The 17,746-nt window shown below is 42.1% G+C and overlaps 1 protein-coding gene across 1 annotated transcript in view; it reads right to left on the bottom strand.

The window, feature by feature from the left end:
- Positions 1 to 17,746, bottom strand: part of VPS53 (VPS53 subunit of GARP complex) — a 66,314-nt gene that overhangs the window by 33,097 nt on the left and 15,471 nt on the right. Inside the window, exons 5-12 of the mRNA XM_034068887.1 lie at positions 14,354 to 14,440; positions 13,958 to 14,073; positions 12,701 to 12,820; positions 7,066 to 7,144; positions 5,681 to 5,824; positions 4,186 to 4,328; positions 3,377 to 3,518; positions 2,010 to 2,111 (exon numbers count right to left, since the gene is read on the bottom strand). Of these exons, the coding sequence (XP_033924778.1) occupies positions 2,010 to 2,111; positions 3,377 to 3,518; positions 4,186 to 4,328; positions 5,681 to 5,824; positions 7,066 to 7,144; positions 12,701 to 12,820; positions 13,958 to 14,073; positions 14,354 to 14,440 (933 nt within the window). The remainder of the gene's footprint in view (positions 1 to 2,009; positions 2,112 to 3,376; positions 3,519 to 4,185; positions 4,329 to 5,680; positions 5,825 to 7,065; positions 7,145 to 12,700; positions 12,821 to 13,957; positions 14,074 to 14,353; positions 14,441 to 17,746) is intronic.

Below are 17,746 nucleotides of genomic sequence, written 5' to 3'. Positions count from 1 at the left end.
GCAACCTTCCAGTGGCCAAGTCTCCAGGATGGCAGCGCCAATACAAGGTTGCAGATTCACAATGTTTATGATTTACCAGGCTGGAAGAGGCAACTCCTTTGCAGGACTGGTTTTCTGTGCGTGTGCATGTGTGTCTTTGCACCATGCTGCTCCCAGCACGTCTGGTGGAGAGAATACTAAATCTTTTAACAGTAGCACTGAAGCTGTGTTTCGGAGAGTGAAATCCTGTCCAAAAGCTGCAGATGTTTAAGCTATTTCCTCCTTGAGTTTGATGGAAATAATAAAAGGTTACTGTTGTCACAGTAAGGAGGTCTGCAGCTGGCCCAGTTTCCTTTCATTACTATCCAAAGTAAACAGATTAAATTGAACTGCTAGGATTACTAAAAGAGGTTCTTTTCTAACATGGATTCCCCCAGAAAAAAATATTCTTGTGCTCCCTCTTACACTCTCAAGTGTCTTAAATTCTCAGGACTAGTGTCTGGGAAGAGCTCTATCACTCAAGTTCTTCATCTTCAACTCTTCCTTCCCATTCTCTTCTTCAGCTAGCTACAGCAGGAGACCTCCAACATGAACTCACCAGCACTAACCACCAGATGTTAGTGCTTTTGAAACTGAAATGGGAGCCCAAGACTGCGTTGTGAGGGTTGACACAGGGTGTACCCAGAAAGAGAGGGCAACCTCACTACAAATGGCATTCCACGGGATAGCTCCATGGATGGCTTCATACCAGCCTGCCCATGTACAGGAAGCAGAGCAGTTCCTTTCTCAGAAGTGCTTCTGGCCAAGGCACTGCATTCCACTGTTCAATACAACCAGCCCTAAACAGCCTAATTAGTGTAATTATCTCTTCATGTGTCTTATAGCACCACTGACTTCTCCAAGGATGTAATCACGGAGCCATCATCAGATGCCATCAGACATCCGAGCCAACCTTCTCCCAGCCATTACAAACAGTGGAAAGCAAGCTCTTCACAAAGAACTCATCACACACCTGTCTCCCTCAGTTCCCAGTCTCTGTCTTCCACATCACTGATAACTGCCCAAGTTGTATTTTAACGGAAAGAGCAAAACTTTTCTTCATCATTGTATTTCAGGACTTGGGCTGGGGTGGAAGGCAGAGGGCTGCCCTGCTCATGCAAAAATCTGGAGGGGATGCAGTGCACCAAATTGTGGTGGTGGAGACCTACCACCCCCCACATCTCCCCAGTGGCATGGATCTGAGTAGGTCTCAGGGTCCGGACATCCATCAGGATACCACCTGCAAATGGCCCATTTACAGGGCTGTAAACTCACCAAACAAGGAGAGGGCACTCTTACAACTGAACACTTAAAAATGTCCATCTGGAGTGTAAAAAGGATGGGGCTTACAGGTTTTGATATTGGTGCCAATTAAAACAATGGCACTTACTATTCGCTCCTTTAATGTTTGCAGAGGGCTTTGGAAACCCAGTGCTTTTACAAGTGGTTAGGTGTTGCCTGCTTTGCAGAGGTAGTAGATGAAAAGCACTGTAGAGATAAAAATCCCAGAAGTAATATATCTAGAGTGAAAATCTAAAACTGACACTTGAAAGTTCAATGAGTTGCCTGGTGACTCCAGGCTCAGTTTGCCTGGCTGACAAGGAAAAATATGAATTGCAACTGTTTGTAGTGGGAGCTTCTTCTGGGATCAGACAACCCAACTCTGTTAGTTCATCTTTCTTTGACAGAAAACCTTAGTTACATTTGAGCCACTGCTGTATGGCCTAGAACAGAATCCAACTCACTCTCATGTGGCACATTGTCTCCGCACTATTAGCTGAAATAAAGATTGCTTTGGTTTCAGTGAAGTGAGCCAGAGCAAACCATGGGTGTACTGGGAATCTATGCTGCCCAAAGGATCAAAACTGCACTAAATTAATTGCTGTGAAAACAAACCCTTCAAATCTATGTGATGGGAAAAGCTTAGGCATCACTAGAGATTTTAACACAGAAACTGCCTCATTGACAACTGGAGAACTTCAAAGACTTACTTTGTCCATATCACTCTTCTCAATCACAATCTCATCTGTCTCTGTCCCAGTTTCATCCTCCAGAAATGGGTTGGTGGAGGGAGGTGGCACTTCTGGCTTCTTCTGTTAAAAAAGAGGAAGCTCCTTAGAGAACAGTCTGTTTTGCTTTACTTCAAAGCACTGTAGAAGAGTTTGTCTTTTCCAAACTCAGAGGTGACTGGAGAGTGCCAGGCAGTGCCTCTTCATCAAGGTTACAGCACACTCCCTCCTACTACAGGGCATGTGTCTGGCTCCTCTCCAGTGCTTCACCAGCACATTCATCTTGAGCACTGCAAGAAGCCTGCACTTCTTACAACCACGCTCACCCACTGTCAGTGTGTCAAGGCCTCCAGGCACATCAGAAAGGGGGACAAAAAAATCTCCTTTATTGCAAACTACACACTTTCCTCCTGTTTTTCTCAGTTGTAACAGCCTCTGTGCCTACCCTCTCCAAAGGGACAACCTACTGAAGCCAATTTAACCAAAGCTGCAGATTCTGTATGAAATTTGTCAGAAAAATAAAGCCATATTCTTGAGAGATCTAAATTCAGCCAAGAGGAAAACCTTACAGGACTTCCCTTTTTAATTAGCGGCACCTACTGATCCACAGCAAATTACAAGTGGGTCCAGCAGGGCTGCCTCATAGGCTGAATTATCACATCCAAGTAGGCTTCAAGACACCAGCTGGTCAGAGAAGCCAACCTCAAACCAGCAGCTTCTGAGTCACACATGGACCCTGTGCTCCCAGGGCACTTGGCTGGCAGAGCTCTTGGCTGAGGTTTCAGGCAGAAAAAGAACAGAGATGGCCCCAGAGATATTCACTGAGCTGTTTCTCTTGGCTCTGACTTTACAATCTACCAAATGAGACACTGAAAACTAGTAACCACTAATGCCCCTGCAAGTAAGACTAACCCAACAGACAATGTGGGATTAAACGTTGGTACCATGTGGTGACTGTGTGGTAGCTAGAAATGAAGAGGGAACTTTTAGTTATGATGTGTCATCACCACGCAGAGAACAAACATCATAACGCAGGCACCATGTCATAATTAACTTTGTGGTTCCCCCTGACAATGTGGCTTCTGTTGCAAACAGCACAGGGCTTAGGAGAACCAAAAAAGCACACAGTGTCCTTTCTCCTTGTGAGCTCTCTGTCACAGTCAATATCAAGAAACACTTTCCCAACTACAAGCCACTAAGCACATCACAATAAACACCCTTAAACAGTGCTAAAGGAGGCTGCAGGTGACACCTTTTGCAGTCTCCCATTTCCATAGCTATGTGCGAGAGGGATTTTTTTCTCCCAAAGACATTGTTGAGTAAAGGGCTGCTCTTAGAAATCCCCTTACCACTGTTCCATCAGCCAGGGTGCAACCTGAGAAGCGTTTAGCCAGAAGTCCTTCAAAGTTGGTTGTCCTCTGAATTGCAAACAAAAGTAATTTCACCTCAATCTCCTTTGCTCTCGTGCGCATTATCTTAGCAAGCTCTGCCCTGAGAGAAGGAAGACACGGAGAACAGAAAAAACAAATGTGGTTTTCTATAAAGAGAAAGATCTGAAATCTAACACTGTAATTCAGTCTATTCCCTAGACAGACTTTCATCACAGAAAAAGTCAAACTAATTCCTAAGATGCTCTCTAACATAAAACTGCTTTACAGATCACATTTCAAACATAACCACAGTTGGTTAGAGCTTTGTGGGTAACAGGGCCCATCTCGTAACAGCCAGCACCTCGCTGCAGCCAGGAAAGCCTGCAGGATCAAACCTTGGGAATTGCAGTGTCTCTGACTGGGGTCCCTGAACAAAGGCAATGGTGCTCCTGAGACTCCAGCTGGCACTTTCCACTGGTCCCCTGTTTCTGGCTGGCGATAAACATGGTCTGAGGCAGTTAGCTTCACTTGGTCTCTAATGCTACTGATTTTTACCTCTGTTACATTGAAAATTGATTCCCACAGCATCTCACTCTCAACAGTACATGCGGTTTTAGTGATGCTTCTCAGGGTTTTCACTCTTCACTTGTTCTTAATCACAGAGAATTCTACATAGATACTTGAAGACTGCCTTTAGAGTCCAATCTGGCAAAAGACAAGCCAACCTGTTGTTTTAAGGAAGGTGACACTGCTGGGAGGCATCATAGGGCATCTCCCCAGACACTCACCTCGTGACATGGCAGAACTCCACAGCAATGCGCTCCGTCATGCACCACTCCGGGGGAAACATCCGCCCATACTTCTCCTCGTAGTCCACCAGCTGACGCTTTATCCAAGCATAGCGCCTGTCGATCTTATCCAGCCAGGCCACCTGAGTAAGATGGACAACATCATCTTTGAACAGCAGCAGCCTGACTACTTAACTGTGCTGCTGTACTTTCAGAGAGCAGTTTGTGTTATTGATCCAAGCTAACCTGACCACTATTAATAATTCTTTGAATCCTTCAAGATGCATCAGGGGAAGTTCAGACTGGATAATAGGAAAAATTTCTTCCCTGAAAGAGTTGTCAATCACTGCAACAGGCTGCCCAGGGAAGTGGTGGAGTCACCATCCCTGGAGGTATTTAAAAGACATGTAGATGCAGCACTTAGGGACATAGTTTAGTGGTGAACTTGGCAGTGCTGGGTTAACAGTTGGATTGATGATTTTAAAGGTCTTTTCCAACCTAAACTATTCTATGATTCAAAGTGCTTAAACACATGCCAGACTGCAAACTCTATCTTCTGAGAATTAAGAGAGCAAGTTCTGTTGAAAATGAGGATAACAGCAAACCTAAATCATGTGGGTATTATTGAAAACTCAATCCATAAATAATTCATTTGATCCCACCGCCTTTGCTTCGTAGAAAGAGGTTAAAGTCAACAGTGGGATGAGAACACGGGAATTCCTGGATGCTTCCATTCAGCTGGACTGTGGATACAGAGACTTCTACACGAATCCCTCTAACATGAGCAGGATGGGATTTTTTCCCCCCTCAGCATTAGTGCTTTCTGGTCAGAAAGTTGCAAGATTAATAAAAGCAAATTGTGATAGAAAAATGCTATTTAAAATGAAGCATTTTACTTTTTTTCCCCATCTTTGTCACAAACTGTTAGAATGTTGAAATTGTTAAACCACATTTTGATTCAAGGTTGGTTTTGTGGTTGGTCCTTTGGTAGTTTTTCAAATTCAAGATGATTATAGTAAATGTTTCAAAGCTGTTAGCATCAGCACAGGAAGTTTAAAAATTAGCTGCAAAGATTAATTCACTTCTGGAAATCCCTTCCCCCCTTTTTTAGGCATTTTGGTTGTTTGGGGTTTTTTGCTTGTTTGGGGGGAAGTCTTGTTGGTTTACAAAGTTTTTAGGTCTGTAATTTTCAAAGCTTGATTTTTCAACCCTTTAAAGGGCAGAAAGTTTATAAACTTGAATTTCTTTATTACTATATGAGGGGGAAACATCTCCAGTGCTGATACATGAAAGTGAGGTCTAAGGTGGGAAGAAGTCATCCTGGGAGAGATGACACTGACTCCCAACTCATCAGCCAGTTCATCCCACACCCACACATCTCTGCTCCTGAGCCCTCACGTTAGAAACATTTCACCACAGGAACCTGTGGAAATGTGACCTCCGTGATTGCCAGCAAAATCTGAAATCCAAATGGAGCTTGCTAAGCTTCCCTTACATCTTGGTTTTCCTGGAAAAGGACCAGATACTCTGAGAGGTGTTGTTTAATAAATTTCTTGATGATTTCCTGTTTGATTCTGGGATCCAGGACGTTGGCGACTAGACATGCATCACGTAGGACATTGCTGGGTCCGCCAGGCCTCTATCAAAATAAACAGGAACAAATGTTTTAAGGTTAAATAGCTGAATGGGTGATTGTAAACTGTACTGCAGGTTACCCTGCAGGATTCAGCTTATCTTGTTTTTATCCTTTCCTATTATTCTCTCCTTAATGCTTCTGCTGTTACTCTTTATTATCACATAGGCATCTTTCTTCTGCTGGGAGGAAAACTGAGCTGCTTCCATTTCACTGGCCATAGAGTTGTTCTACAGCTCAGCAGCCAGGAAGCTCCTCACCACAGAAGAGCTGCCAGCTCCATCTACAGAAAGAACTGTTGTCCCATCACTTCTGCAAAGCCTTTCATCAGCCTAGATACTCTGAGGAACAGCTAAGAGACACAGCTGACAAGTGGGAAAAGCAAACCCCTTTTCTGCAAACCTGAAAGCCAAATTAATGTGGGGGGAAAAAGCAGTCTACAGATGATCAATTTGCAACATAAAGTAGCATCTGCTGGTCTGTACTGGCACAAACCATGATGTTAGTGGAGAAGACAGAAAAATTAGAAACTTCTTTCAAAAAAAGCTCTTTTGATGCTGCTTCAAGAGGACACAGATTTGCCCTTCACTAAGGATCTGTTCCATACAGTTTCTGCATTTCTGTACTTGTTAGTTTTATAAAGGAAAAAGCAGACCTGGTACTTTGGAAGACAGAACTAGTATTTTCCTTGAAGTAAATTTCAATTCACACCTACCCCACATATTGTTTGCAAACATTTGGATGCATAATTTTGGGAAAGCACATTTGGTGCCTCAGCCTTAGCCCAGATTTGTATCTGTGCTGCATAAACCAAAGACAAACTTGGTGGCAGCATGTCAACAAACAGCCTGTGCTTGGCTTTCTCTGAACACAACACAAACTTTTGTGTGTCCAACAAATAACCAGTAAGCTGGGTGAGGTGCTGAGGGAACTGCACTCTGCTCTGCAGGGCCAGACATGATTTGCTTGGGGCATTCCTTGACTGGCTTGCAGATCTCACTGCAACAGATGTGTCACAGCGTGACAGAGAAAGGGTGTAATTTCTCTCCCATATTCACTAGACGTAAGCAGTGAGAAATATACCTGGCACCCTACAGCCTGGGAGATTTGTTTGCTTTCTAAAGCAGCTCCTGAAAGAGAGAGATATCCAGTCTAGATGTAAAACGAGATTTAAACCAATGCCAATTACATTGAATAGTTTTCAACAACGTATTCAATGGGAGGAAGAGGGGAAATGAGAAATTTACCTTTGTACCTTGAGAAGGAAAGGCTTCCTCAAAGTCAGCCAGGATCTGTTGTCCCAGCTCATTCTGTGCTGCTTTCACCCTGATGAAGACAGAGAAAGCACAGGCTTTGTTGGTAGTATAACTTGTTTCATTGCCTGCAAACATTACTACAAAGTGGTCTGAAACACCAACAGATACACAAAGGTTTTTAATGGACAAAAAAAATAAAAAGCATGCTAAAGAGGAAACATCCATCCATGAAGGTCTGTATGGCAAAACTGACAACTCCAGCTCTACAGCACTGATCTCTGAGCTGTAGCAGAATGTGTCCTAGATGGTTTAACCCAGCTGTAATTTAGTATTTCAATACAGGCCTGTTAATCAGCTGAGAAATCAGGAGGGTTCCTTTAATGTCAGCGTGACCAACCCATCTTTACATTTGTGTCTGTTGATCACACTTCAACAAAAGCATGTTTCTAACGTATAAAAAGCTTCACAATATCTCAAGCTTCATCATTAACCTTTCACAGTTCCAGGTACACTGACCTACTTTCCAATGCATCCATGTGAATGCTGTTGGCTGCACTTCTATCCTATAAATCCTCCACGTTTTAAGAAGCACAAAAAACCAAAGGTATGAAATGGGTGAAAAGGTTTTGAACAAACCACAGCCTTGCTCTTTATCTGGCTGAGAGAAGAAAGCTTCCCATTTCCAGAAATAAAAGTCAATACAGCTTAATTGAAACCTCTAGGGAAATGGAAATGCATACACATACTGGAAAAAGCCAAAACAAACAGTTAGGCACTTATGTCCCTCTGCAGCCCTTGAATTCTTCCATCGCTTTTTATTATACTGGAAATGCTTCAAGGTCTAAATTGATCACTCAAAGCAGTGGATTTTTCCACTGAGACCGAGATGTCACAATGAGTGGCTACATTTACTTTTGTCAAAATGTTTGCTCAGACTGTGGGGAGAAGACTTGGATTCTTTTTATTACGATTCCTCAGCCTTATCAAAGACTGAACTGCTTCTTTAATCTTCCCACTTGAGGTCCATTAGTAGTGGAACTCTACAAGATGACCTGACAATGCTGGAGAACAGGCTGGACTCTTTAATGATGCCAAATGCAGAAAATTCTAGTCCTTTAAATGAAATATAACTTCAGATCTGTGATTTAACTTCATGTATGACCTGCCTTATCCAGGATTTATTTATGGGGATTTTGCTGGAAAAGCTTCCTGCCTGCAATGTCAAATGTAATTTCTATTTAAGCTCTCTGCTTCACAGGAATGTTTAGAAACCCTTCTACTCTCCCAAGTATAGATCCCCAGTTAACACCTTCCTACCTGTGAAACAAAAGGGATTCACTAATATATTGAAATAGGAGTGGGAAATTTAAACAGTAAGGAGGAACCCAGCCCAACAGCCACAACTACAGATATAATCCTGCCTACACTGTACAAGCAAGCACTAATAATTCATGTAAGAAAGCATCACAGAACCAAACCCTTTGATCTTTAAGAAAAAGGAGGGTAAAAAGAAGAAAACAAGATGCTAAACATGGACGGAAAATTTCTATCTTTGAAATAATCAGGGAACAAGAAGTCTTTAGCATTAGGAGGTGCAGAAATGAATGAGTTTTTATAAACAAGTTATAAGCTGCTGTACTTCTTTCCTTATGACCAGCTACAGTGACCTTCCTATTTGACAACAGCTGCAGGGAGCACAGAGGAGGCACTGAGAAGAGCAGCAGCCAGATTCCTGAGGACTCAATAAATTTAAAAGAAGCCCCGTCAACCAGTTAAAAGCTCTGTCCGTGGGCTTTGTTGTTTTAGGCTCTGATTCAGGAAAGTACTTAAGGATAGTCTTAACAGGGATTCTCATATCCTTATATTAAGAAACTTGCAGGAATGCCTTGAACTGGGATGTTAAAGATACATATTTCTGTCTGGCTTAAAAATCTCTCAAAGAGAGAAAATGAGTTTTAGCTATTTTTTTCCTTCATATTTTGTAAAATGGGGATAGAATGGCCACTGAAAGTTGCCAAAGGTTTAGGTATGTGTGAGCAATGACAGGGACCCTCACTGCCCTCCCAGGAACACTGCCCTCTTCACACAAGCACACACACATGATTATTTTTTCCTCCCGAGCAGGCACCCAGAAACATGAAAACCTTTATGCCATTTGTCTCCAGATCAACTGCTTTAGGTAGAGAACACAGGAAGGCACCTGCTTCAGCCACTGTGGATTACTACTCCCCATGTAAAGCTGTAATGCTTTTGATAACTCAGAATAATCTTCATGCAATGGAAACTGCAGTGATAAAAGCCTCTACCCCATGACCAGCTTCACTCGCATTCATCGCTGAAGGGCCATTTCTGCACGAGTGTAGAGAAGTGTGTGTGTTTAACCACCAGCAGGAAGGGAGCTGCCTACTAAAGCAACCCCAGCAGGTAACAGATATAGGATCTCTTCCTAGAGTATTTTTCCTGACTAGATTCCCCCTGGCAGCAGGCAGGGGTAAGGCAGCAACAATCCTGCTTCGCCGCAGCAGGGAATTGCCTTTTCCTGGGGTTGCTTGCATGTGCCAAAACCTTTGGTTATCCGAGTGTTAGTGATTTCTGTTTCTCCGACTTTTGTTTTATTATTAGTGGCTTTTGTTCCTCCATTTCCCCACCTTTAAAAAAACATAAAAACAAGAAAACCCACTGTTATGTTTCAAATGACATTAAATTACTAGAAACCGCAATTCCTTTAGCCAAAGCTATCAGAAATCTTGAACTAGGCCTGGCAGCTTGGTGAGATAAAAAGAGGCTGAGCCAGCCTGTTTTCTGTGGCAAACTTATAATCATCTGTCTCCTAAATACTTTCCAGGCTTTATTCCACTATCTGCTAGGCTTTCTCGACCACTTTCATGGGTGGGTTTGTAACTGTTAATTATACACTCCCTCCAGAGACAGAAAACAGAAGAGGATTGACAGAAAACAAAATATTCCTATTTACTACAACAAACAACTTCCAATGTACCCTGTAAGAAGTTGGTTTAAGAACATGATTAGGAAAATATTTACATTTGGCTATGAATTGTGCCACTTTTAAATCAACACGATCACCACAGGAAGCCAACTTCTTGTTGGCTCTAAGACTTCAGTCCAGGTTTCCAATTAATACTTAAAGAGAGAGTTTGTTTGGTTATTTTCAAAGGGACAGAACAGGTGAAAAACAACATTAAAAATACATCATTAGTTTTCACAGCATCAAGAAGCAGGAACCTCAATTGAATACCCTATGACAAAGAGCACATCCAATACCCCTGAGCAGGCACTTCTCCTTCCCATGGTTTCCCATTCGTATTTGGCTTCCCTGCATTCATGACAAGAAAGAGAGGCTCTTTTATTAAAGAAAGCAACAGACTCTGCCCATTTTGCAGTGTATATAAAAGACTTTTTGTATATAATAGACTTTGGTTACCGTCACAGGTCTGTGCCAACATCTACTAACGCATTTCTTGCCTTCACAAACATCTCAGAGGCTTCATTTGTACCATTAAACCAAATTCATGAGATATCAAACCCCAGCAATTTCATAGTCTAAAAACAGCCCTGCAAGAAGCCAGGCAAACTTCTTTTGATGTTTCATGAATCACGAACGTATTTCCCAAGCAAAGAGAATGAAAACTCAACTCCAGATTTGGCCCTAATACATACACGTGTAGTCAAACTCCAAAGCAGATATTACTGCGCCATAGACCTCCCCGTAGTAATTTGCTGCCTGGATGTCAAAGCAGTAAAGAGAACCCAGCAACACCCTGGGTGCAGCTCTTCTTTCACCCCACAAGCAGCCGCTTCTATCACTACCAGATGGTGCAACTCTCCCTGTGTAAACACTGGAAGGAAAACCCTGCCGAGGCAATTCTAAAAATAGCAGGAACAGACTTTCTTGAGCTTTTCAGATCCTTATCTTGAAGGGAGAATAAAACAAAAGAAGTTTCTCTCAATGTCCTTGCCAGTCTCTCTGGCGTGACTCAAAACCACTGTGCCTTTTAGCAGCAGCCTGAACTGTTTGCTCTAATTATCGGCAGCTACAAAAGTATTAAATAATCATCCATCAGAAAACCAGTCAAAATTCTGGACTGAGGCTTAAATTGTATTTGGTATTAAAATGGCCAATGACAGCAGGTTTCTGCCTAAGGGTATTACCACTCGAAGAAAATGAAGCAAGTTATCTTTCTAAGCATGAGGCTGGAATAGACAACAGTCTAAATTCAGGAAAGCCCTGACATATGTTTACATTTCCTTGATGTTCATGTTCATTTAAGCAAATGCTTATGGCCAAATGCTTTGTTAAACAAGGCCCCATCTCTCTCTCTCTAGACTTAGGGTGAATTTTTCTGTTGCTCCATCTCATGGATTCCATCTGGGGTTTCTGGAAGAGGTATCTATACCATAAAGAAAGGCCAACAGATGAAAATATTACAAACAAATCATTCAACCACTGTTTCCATCACTGAACAGCATAGGCAGCCAGCTGCTGTCTTAGCAAGAGGAGTTACCAAAAACATTAATTACTGTGCCTGGAAAGCTCCTTCAAGTACCTCTGTAATGAGCAAAGTCACCTCAGGCATCAAGAGGATGGTGGTGATACATTTGCAACTCTCACACGATCTCAGGTATGGCTGTATCATTAAGAAGGTTCATCCCTAATGTTAAAAGGCTATTTTCAGCTCTGAGCTATGCTCAGCGCTACTACAGGTTGTTAAGCATTGTGTGTGCGATGTAAGAGAAGTAAAGCCTGCTGTAAAGCAGGAAGAGTAGGTTTTGGCCAGGGACAGCAATGGCCCCTAGAACAGAGAGGGCCTCATTCCCTTGACACCCATCTGTCACCTCCCAAGGAGATCAGGCTACTGCTGAGAACTGTGGGCATCTGATGCTGGAGCTTCATCAAAACTCGCCAAATTTAAATGTGTGACTGCACATTAGAAGATCAAGACTACATAAACTCAGCAGTCAAGGTGTACTGCATGCAATTTTGGGAGGATTTGCTATAAGCCTCAAATCTCAACAGAACTGGGCAATGAGAGCAGGTTTTGGCAGAAGGAACTCAAGGTGCGCAGAACAACTGAGTTTTGACAATACACAAAAAGAAATCCTGCCTGCCTAAAGCCTTGGGCAAAGGTGCATCTTAACAGCAATTTGACAGCAGTAAGGCACATGCCTGGGCAGAAAGGGGTCCTAAGCACCACGATGTTAATGTATATATTTCTGCTTCATGCCAACCTGCTGAATTGTATCACTGAGGTCAAGAAAGCAGGAGAAGCATCATGTCAGGGTTCAAACACCTGCACATGAAGATCACCTAAACCAATTTGCACTCCCACAGATTACTCTAGTAAGTTTAAAGCCAGCTAATGAGAAACACAGAATTGTCATTAATTATATCTGTACTAATTACTGTTACTTAACAGAATAGTAGTAACAGAATAGGCTGCTCAAGAGTTGAGCAAAGTGTGTCCAATTTTAATGTATTTGTTTTGGCTTGAAAGAAGCTCTAAGGACCGTAAGGACTTTACATCCCTGACACACTGATTCTGCCTAATGCATTTTCTAACCTCCCTTCCCAGCAGGCATGCAAGTGCTCAGGGTTTGACCATTTTACCTTTCAGAAAGCTGTCGAATCTGAGGAATCCCCATGTATTTGTTGAAATGCTCTAACACGTTCACAACACCCTGGAGAAGGTTGGCAACTTCCCCATATTGTCTCCTCCTGGTCATAGCCCTGTAGAGGAAATTAAAGATTTACAAAAGCAGATTTGATGAAAATCCTGGGTGGTAATTCCATAGGTTACCTCACCCCACTGGGTCATGCCAGTCCCTATTGACATTTCTCCTTCTAAAATACACAACTCTTCATTAACATTCCAATGCAGCATTAAAATTTCTCTTAACTGATACTAAAATAAACGAATCCAGCACACATCTAACAGTGCCTCAAAAACATAAATGTCAAAAGCAATGCTTGGCAAAGAACACGTAAACTCCTGAATGCATCCGCTTCCCAGTATGGGTCCGGAGGCAGTAAATGTTATTTCACTGTAATGACCCGAGTTAAGCCATTTGTCACCAGACAGAAAGTGTGAGCTAAAGCTTCGCAGGGAGGAGGATCATTATGCTGAAAAGCTGTTAGCCTTGACTTTTCCCTTAATAACTTTCACAGGGAAGTGACAGAAAAGAAATAAAATTTATTTATTTTTATTTCATCCTTTAAGATGATTCCACTGGAGCCAGTAGACTAAGTAAAACTCTATTCTGAACACTTATGAACCCAGGGTTCATTTGCTACAATCCAAGCACAAGCTGTGCCTGAGTCTCCCAACTTCAGAGATGCAACATGTAAAAGTCTGAATGTCCCCAGCCTGTCTGTTCCTCGAGCACATTAAAAATACCCACAGAGGACTATTAGAAACATCTAACCCCCTTCATACAGAGTACAAGCTGTAAGGCTTCTTTAAACTCATTCTCAGAACTAGAGCAGACCTTCCTGAAAAAGAACTCATTCCAGTGTAAGACATAAAACTGATTAAAATGCCCCCAGATCCCTGAACAGCATATCCCTGATGAGGATATCTAACTGCACAGACTTACTCTTTAATGAAGCCAGACTCATTTCTTATCACCCAGGATCAACACAGCAATTCAAGCAATCGATGCTGCAAACCATTAAATACAGCAACACAGCTTGCAAGTCACTCAGAGCAACACAAAAAGGATCTGCCAGCAAAAATCAAACAGCAACCTATTAAGCAAACTTCCCTCCAGAAAAACAAGCAGCTGCTAAAGACCTATTTAGAGCACTGCACCAAACTTCAGAACTCAGCAGTGGCATCAAAGTACCACTAAAAATTCACATACTTACTCCAGTGAATCCACACCCCCTGCCAGCATGTGCAGGTGGTTGAGGGTGGTGATGGAGGTGGTCAGATGACGCTTGGCATGATCTAACTGCTTGATGTCCCGTGTGATTTCTTTAACCTAGTGCATTAAAAACCAAGAGTCTGGTGAAGTATCAAGCCACAGCAACAAAATGTTAAGGAGATAAGAAGCACCCTCTCCATTTTTCAGGGCTACAGACACATTAGCTCTAGAACCATGCTAACACACGAACAAGGGTACAGGTTCAACACATGTTCGACAGCAAATTATCACCCAGTCAGAAGGGCCAGAGACAAAAATGTTCTCTCCTTAAGGAGAACTGGAAGCAAAAGTCAGTGCCCTGCTCCCTTCCAAAGGTTAGAAAGAAACTACTGCTCACCATTTGTTCAGATTTTTCAGCTTTGTCTTTTATATCCTTAATTTTCCCAAAGAGCTGCTGAATGGCTTTCTGGGCTTCTTCCAAGGCCTGGAAAAGACACAAGGTTAGAGTGGAAAGAAAACTACATTCAGTTTTCACCTTCTAAGAAATACACAATTGCTCCCTACAGCCTCTGGGCTGGAGCAGTAGAGGGAAGCTGTTTTTTTACAAAGAAAACATTGTCAGCACATCAAAAATCAATGTACCATGTTGGGATATTTAACCTGAGTGGACCAGGGCTTAAGTATCCATGTTATAATAATGCTCTGGCAAAATCTAAATGAGAAATTCTAGGAAATCATCTCTGTGATAAGTACTGTGAATAGGTTTATGGTTACTGCAATAAATTTCGACGTACAAAGTGTGGCAAAATGTAAAACGTACTCAATCAATAGGTATTTACAGCAGGAAAATGAAACCTCCACAAACCATGTTCACCATTAGCTCTAAATAAAAAATACACGTTACACACAGAACAGTGAGAGCTTGGCTGAACCCCTCACTGAATCAGCAGGATATTATCCTGTTAGAAAACAATGTATTTTGCTGATTCCTTTGGGCTGGACAGCTCAAGCCTCCCACCCACCTGCAGGAGGAACAGCTCTTTCTAGGTGCAGAAGAGTGGGCACAGGATTAGGGGGTAAAGAGTGTTGAGCATGGGAAATGGACCTGGCCTTAGGATTTTGTGCTATTTTACTGCAAGCTTCCTGGGGCATGTGGTCCCCTTTATAGAACCATGCTGCATCCTGACCTCACAGAACCAGTGTGAACTACACGTGGATTCAGTGAGTGAAGCCACATGTCCACAATCACATGTCCATAATCTGACTTCTGAAGTAATTCAACACATTTTGCCTTCCCGGTCTGATAACATTTCCAGCTCCAGCTCCACTTTGTTTCCCGCTGTTCAGTGGGCTTCTATCCCTCTGTTTTTATATCCAGTCCCATGACCAAGGTTACAGCACAAGCTATAAGCTCCTTCAGCAAATAAATTTAACACATCTTCATTTGGAAATGTATGAGCAAACTATTTGCCAGGAGCTTGTGCTGGAACATAGCTGCCTTATAATAAAAGTATAAAAGTTGGAAACATTTTATAATTCATTTTCCAGAGGGGGGGAAAAACTCTCCTCCAAAATATCTTCTGAATCATGTGAAAGTTAACACTTTATCTATTAGTGTCACACAGCTATCATATAGCATGTTCACTAAGGGAAATGAACACACAAGTGTGCTGCAGGGACAAGTAAATCAGAAATGGACACCACTGTCTACCTTCTCATTTGGCTCCAGCCTAGCCACCTTTTAGGATAAAGTTTTCTCTTCCATTTAAAGGCATGTGGATTAAGTGTAAACCAAAGAACTAAAGAATGCTCCTTTCAACATATTTAACTATAGTCTCTGTACTCAGTCCCAGACCACAGCTGCAGCACATTACTCAAGTGAGCTATTAAGCAAGCAGCAACTATCCTGTATATTCTGAGATGTGGACAGGTCTATGTGTGTATATATATATATATATATATATTAAAAAAGCCAACCTGAAATTCCTCACAGAAGCCAAGCACTGTTTCCCTTTGCCTCAGCACTGATGTTAAATGCTCATTTCTCTGCATGATCCCAGAGAGGGCAGAGCTGCTGAACTCTAGCAGAAGAGACAAGGATTTGTCCTGCCAATTAAAAAGATTCTCCAAAACCAGATGCTATCCTCCTTCATATCCAAAGCCAAGGCAATCTCACAGAACTTACACAAACCTTGGATTATCTCAAACCAACATGTTAGGATCTCACACATGCAGAATCACTGGGAGCAAGGTATGGAGGATCAGCTATAAGGAGACTGTGGAGGTCCTACACTCATGCAGCACAGCAGAGCCACGTAGATATGCATCAGGACCACCCCATCTTCCCAATTAGCAATACACTTAAGATACATCTCTGATCCCCTTCCCCTCTCCTAGGGATAATTTTTCAGCTGCAAGCTCAGACAACAGCCATAGCAGCTCTCCTTAGCATGACTGCCAAGGCAAACTAAAGACCTCTAGCCATGCACCACTATCCTCTCCTTGTGGTGGCATCTCTAACCTGCTCTCCAAGAAGTGAGTATGTGAGTTGCTACTTTAAGCATCAGTACACAGCTCCAAGCCATTTGTTCTTGACAGCCTTCAGCAATCAAGTTCAGAGTAAACAACACCATGAGTGAGAAATTCCACCTGAGGTCTTACAGGTCTTACATTGAAATCCCTATCCACAAAGGGATAATGGTCTTATCTGTTTTCCTCATGAGATAGAATATCATCTACTTGAATATAGGGATATTTTCCAACATTACTGCCTATAATTTATCCTCAGATAGCTGTGGCTTTTACCTGCTTATAGACTGGGAAAACACAAGCAAGACAACATGCTCTGCCCCCATCTGATGAATTAAAGAACTGCGGTTTCCTACTGCTGTGAAAACCAACATGAGTGGGATGTAGGGACAGACTCAACAGCCCCAGCCGGTCTGTTCCAAGTTCTGTATCGCATCTCTTGGAGAGGGGCAGACATTTCCATAACTGTTCAAGAAAAAACACCACACACAGAAGTCCTCAGCAAACTTCAGTGAATCAGAACTGCTCATAAACACTCGTTTCCTTTCTAAAACTTGTTTCCAAGTATTTGCTTTGCCATTAAGACATAAATCTTTAGCTCCTCTCCTAAAATAGATCTGCATATTCCTTATTTGGGTCAGAACGACACTAATTCATCAACATACTCGGTTTTCTGTATCATTTACATTTAAAGATGAAAATATCTTTTCAAACATCTGTCAGATCTGCTGAAAGTAACACTGCATGAAAATCTATTCTTTTAAGTCAGGAGGGCACTGTCAGACAGAGATGATGGGAAGTTCAGAACCAAATTAAAAGTGTTACTTCTTGCACAAAGCCTGCAATTAAACTTTCTTATGGTTCTTTTTAAAGAAACCAATGAAACCCTTTTGGCTGCAACATTCTCACTGCAGCACCTGATAGTAAAATATTGCGTGTAGAGGAAGGAAATACAGCAAACTAATCAATGATGCAGAAAAACCTTCATCTCCCTGGTCACCGTAAAGACAGAGTAAAGCAAAGAGCAAAACCAACAAAAAACAAACTTCAAGTTTAAGAAAACACCTCCCAGTTGATAAAGGGCTTTCATTATTAAGGGATGAGAAGCTGGGACATGAAAGTAGGTTTAACTGTTCAAGGTGTAATATAGAAGTTTATTGATATATCTAACAATTATCCTTTTACCTGCAAAAGAAGAGAAGGGAAACCACAACCATTCAGCATTTTCTTACTGCTTTTGTAATTGTTTTATTAATAGCAG

The sequence above is a fragment of the Melopsittacus undulatus genome, chromosome 13 (assembly GCF_012275295.1).
Source record: "Melopsittacus undulatus isolate bMelUnd1 chromosome 13, bMelUnd1.mat.Z, whole genome shotgun sequence".
NCBI classification, from domain to species: Eukaryota; Metazoa; Chordata; class Aves; order Psittaciformes; family Psittaculidae; genus Melopsittacus; species Melopsittacus undulatus.
The sequence above is the reverse complement of the archived record's forward strand: the minus strand, read 5'-3'. Positions and strand labels throughout refer to the sequence as shown.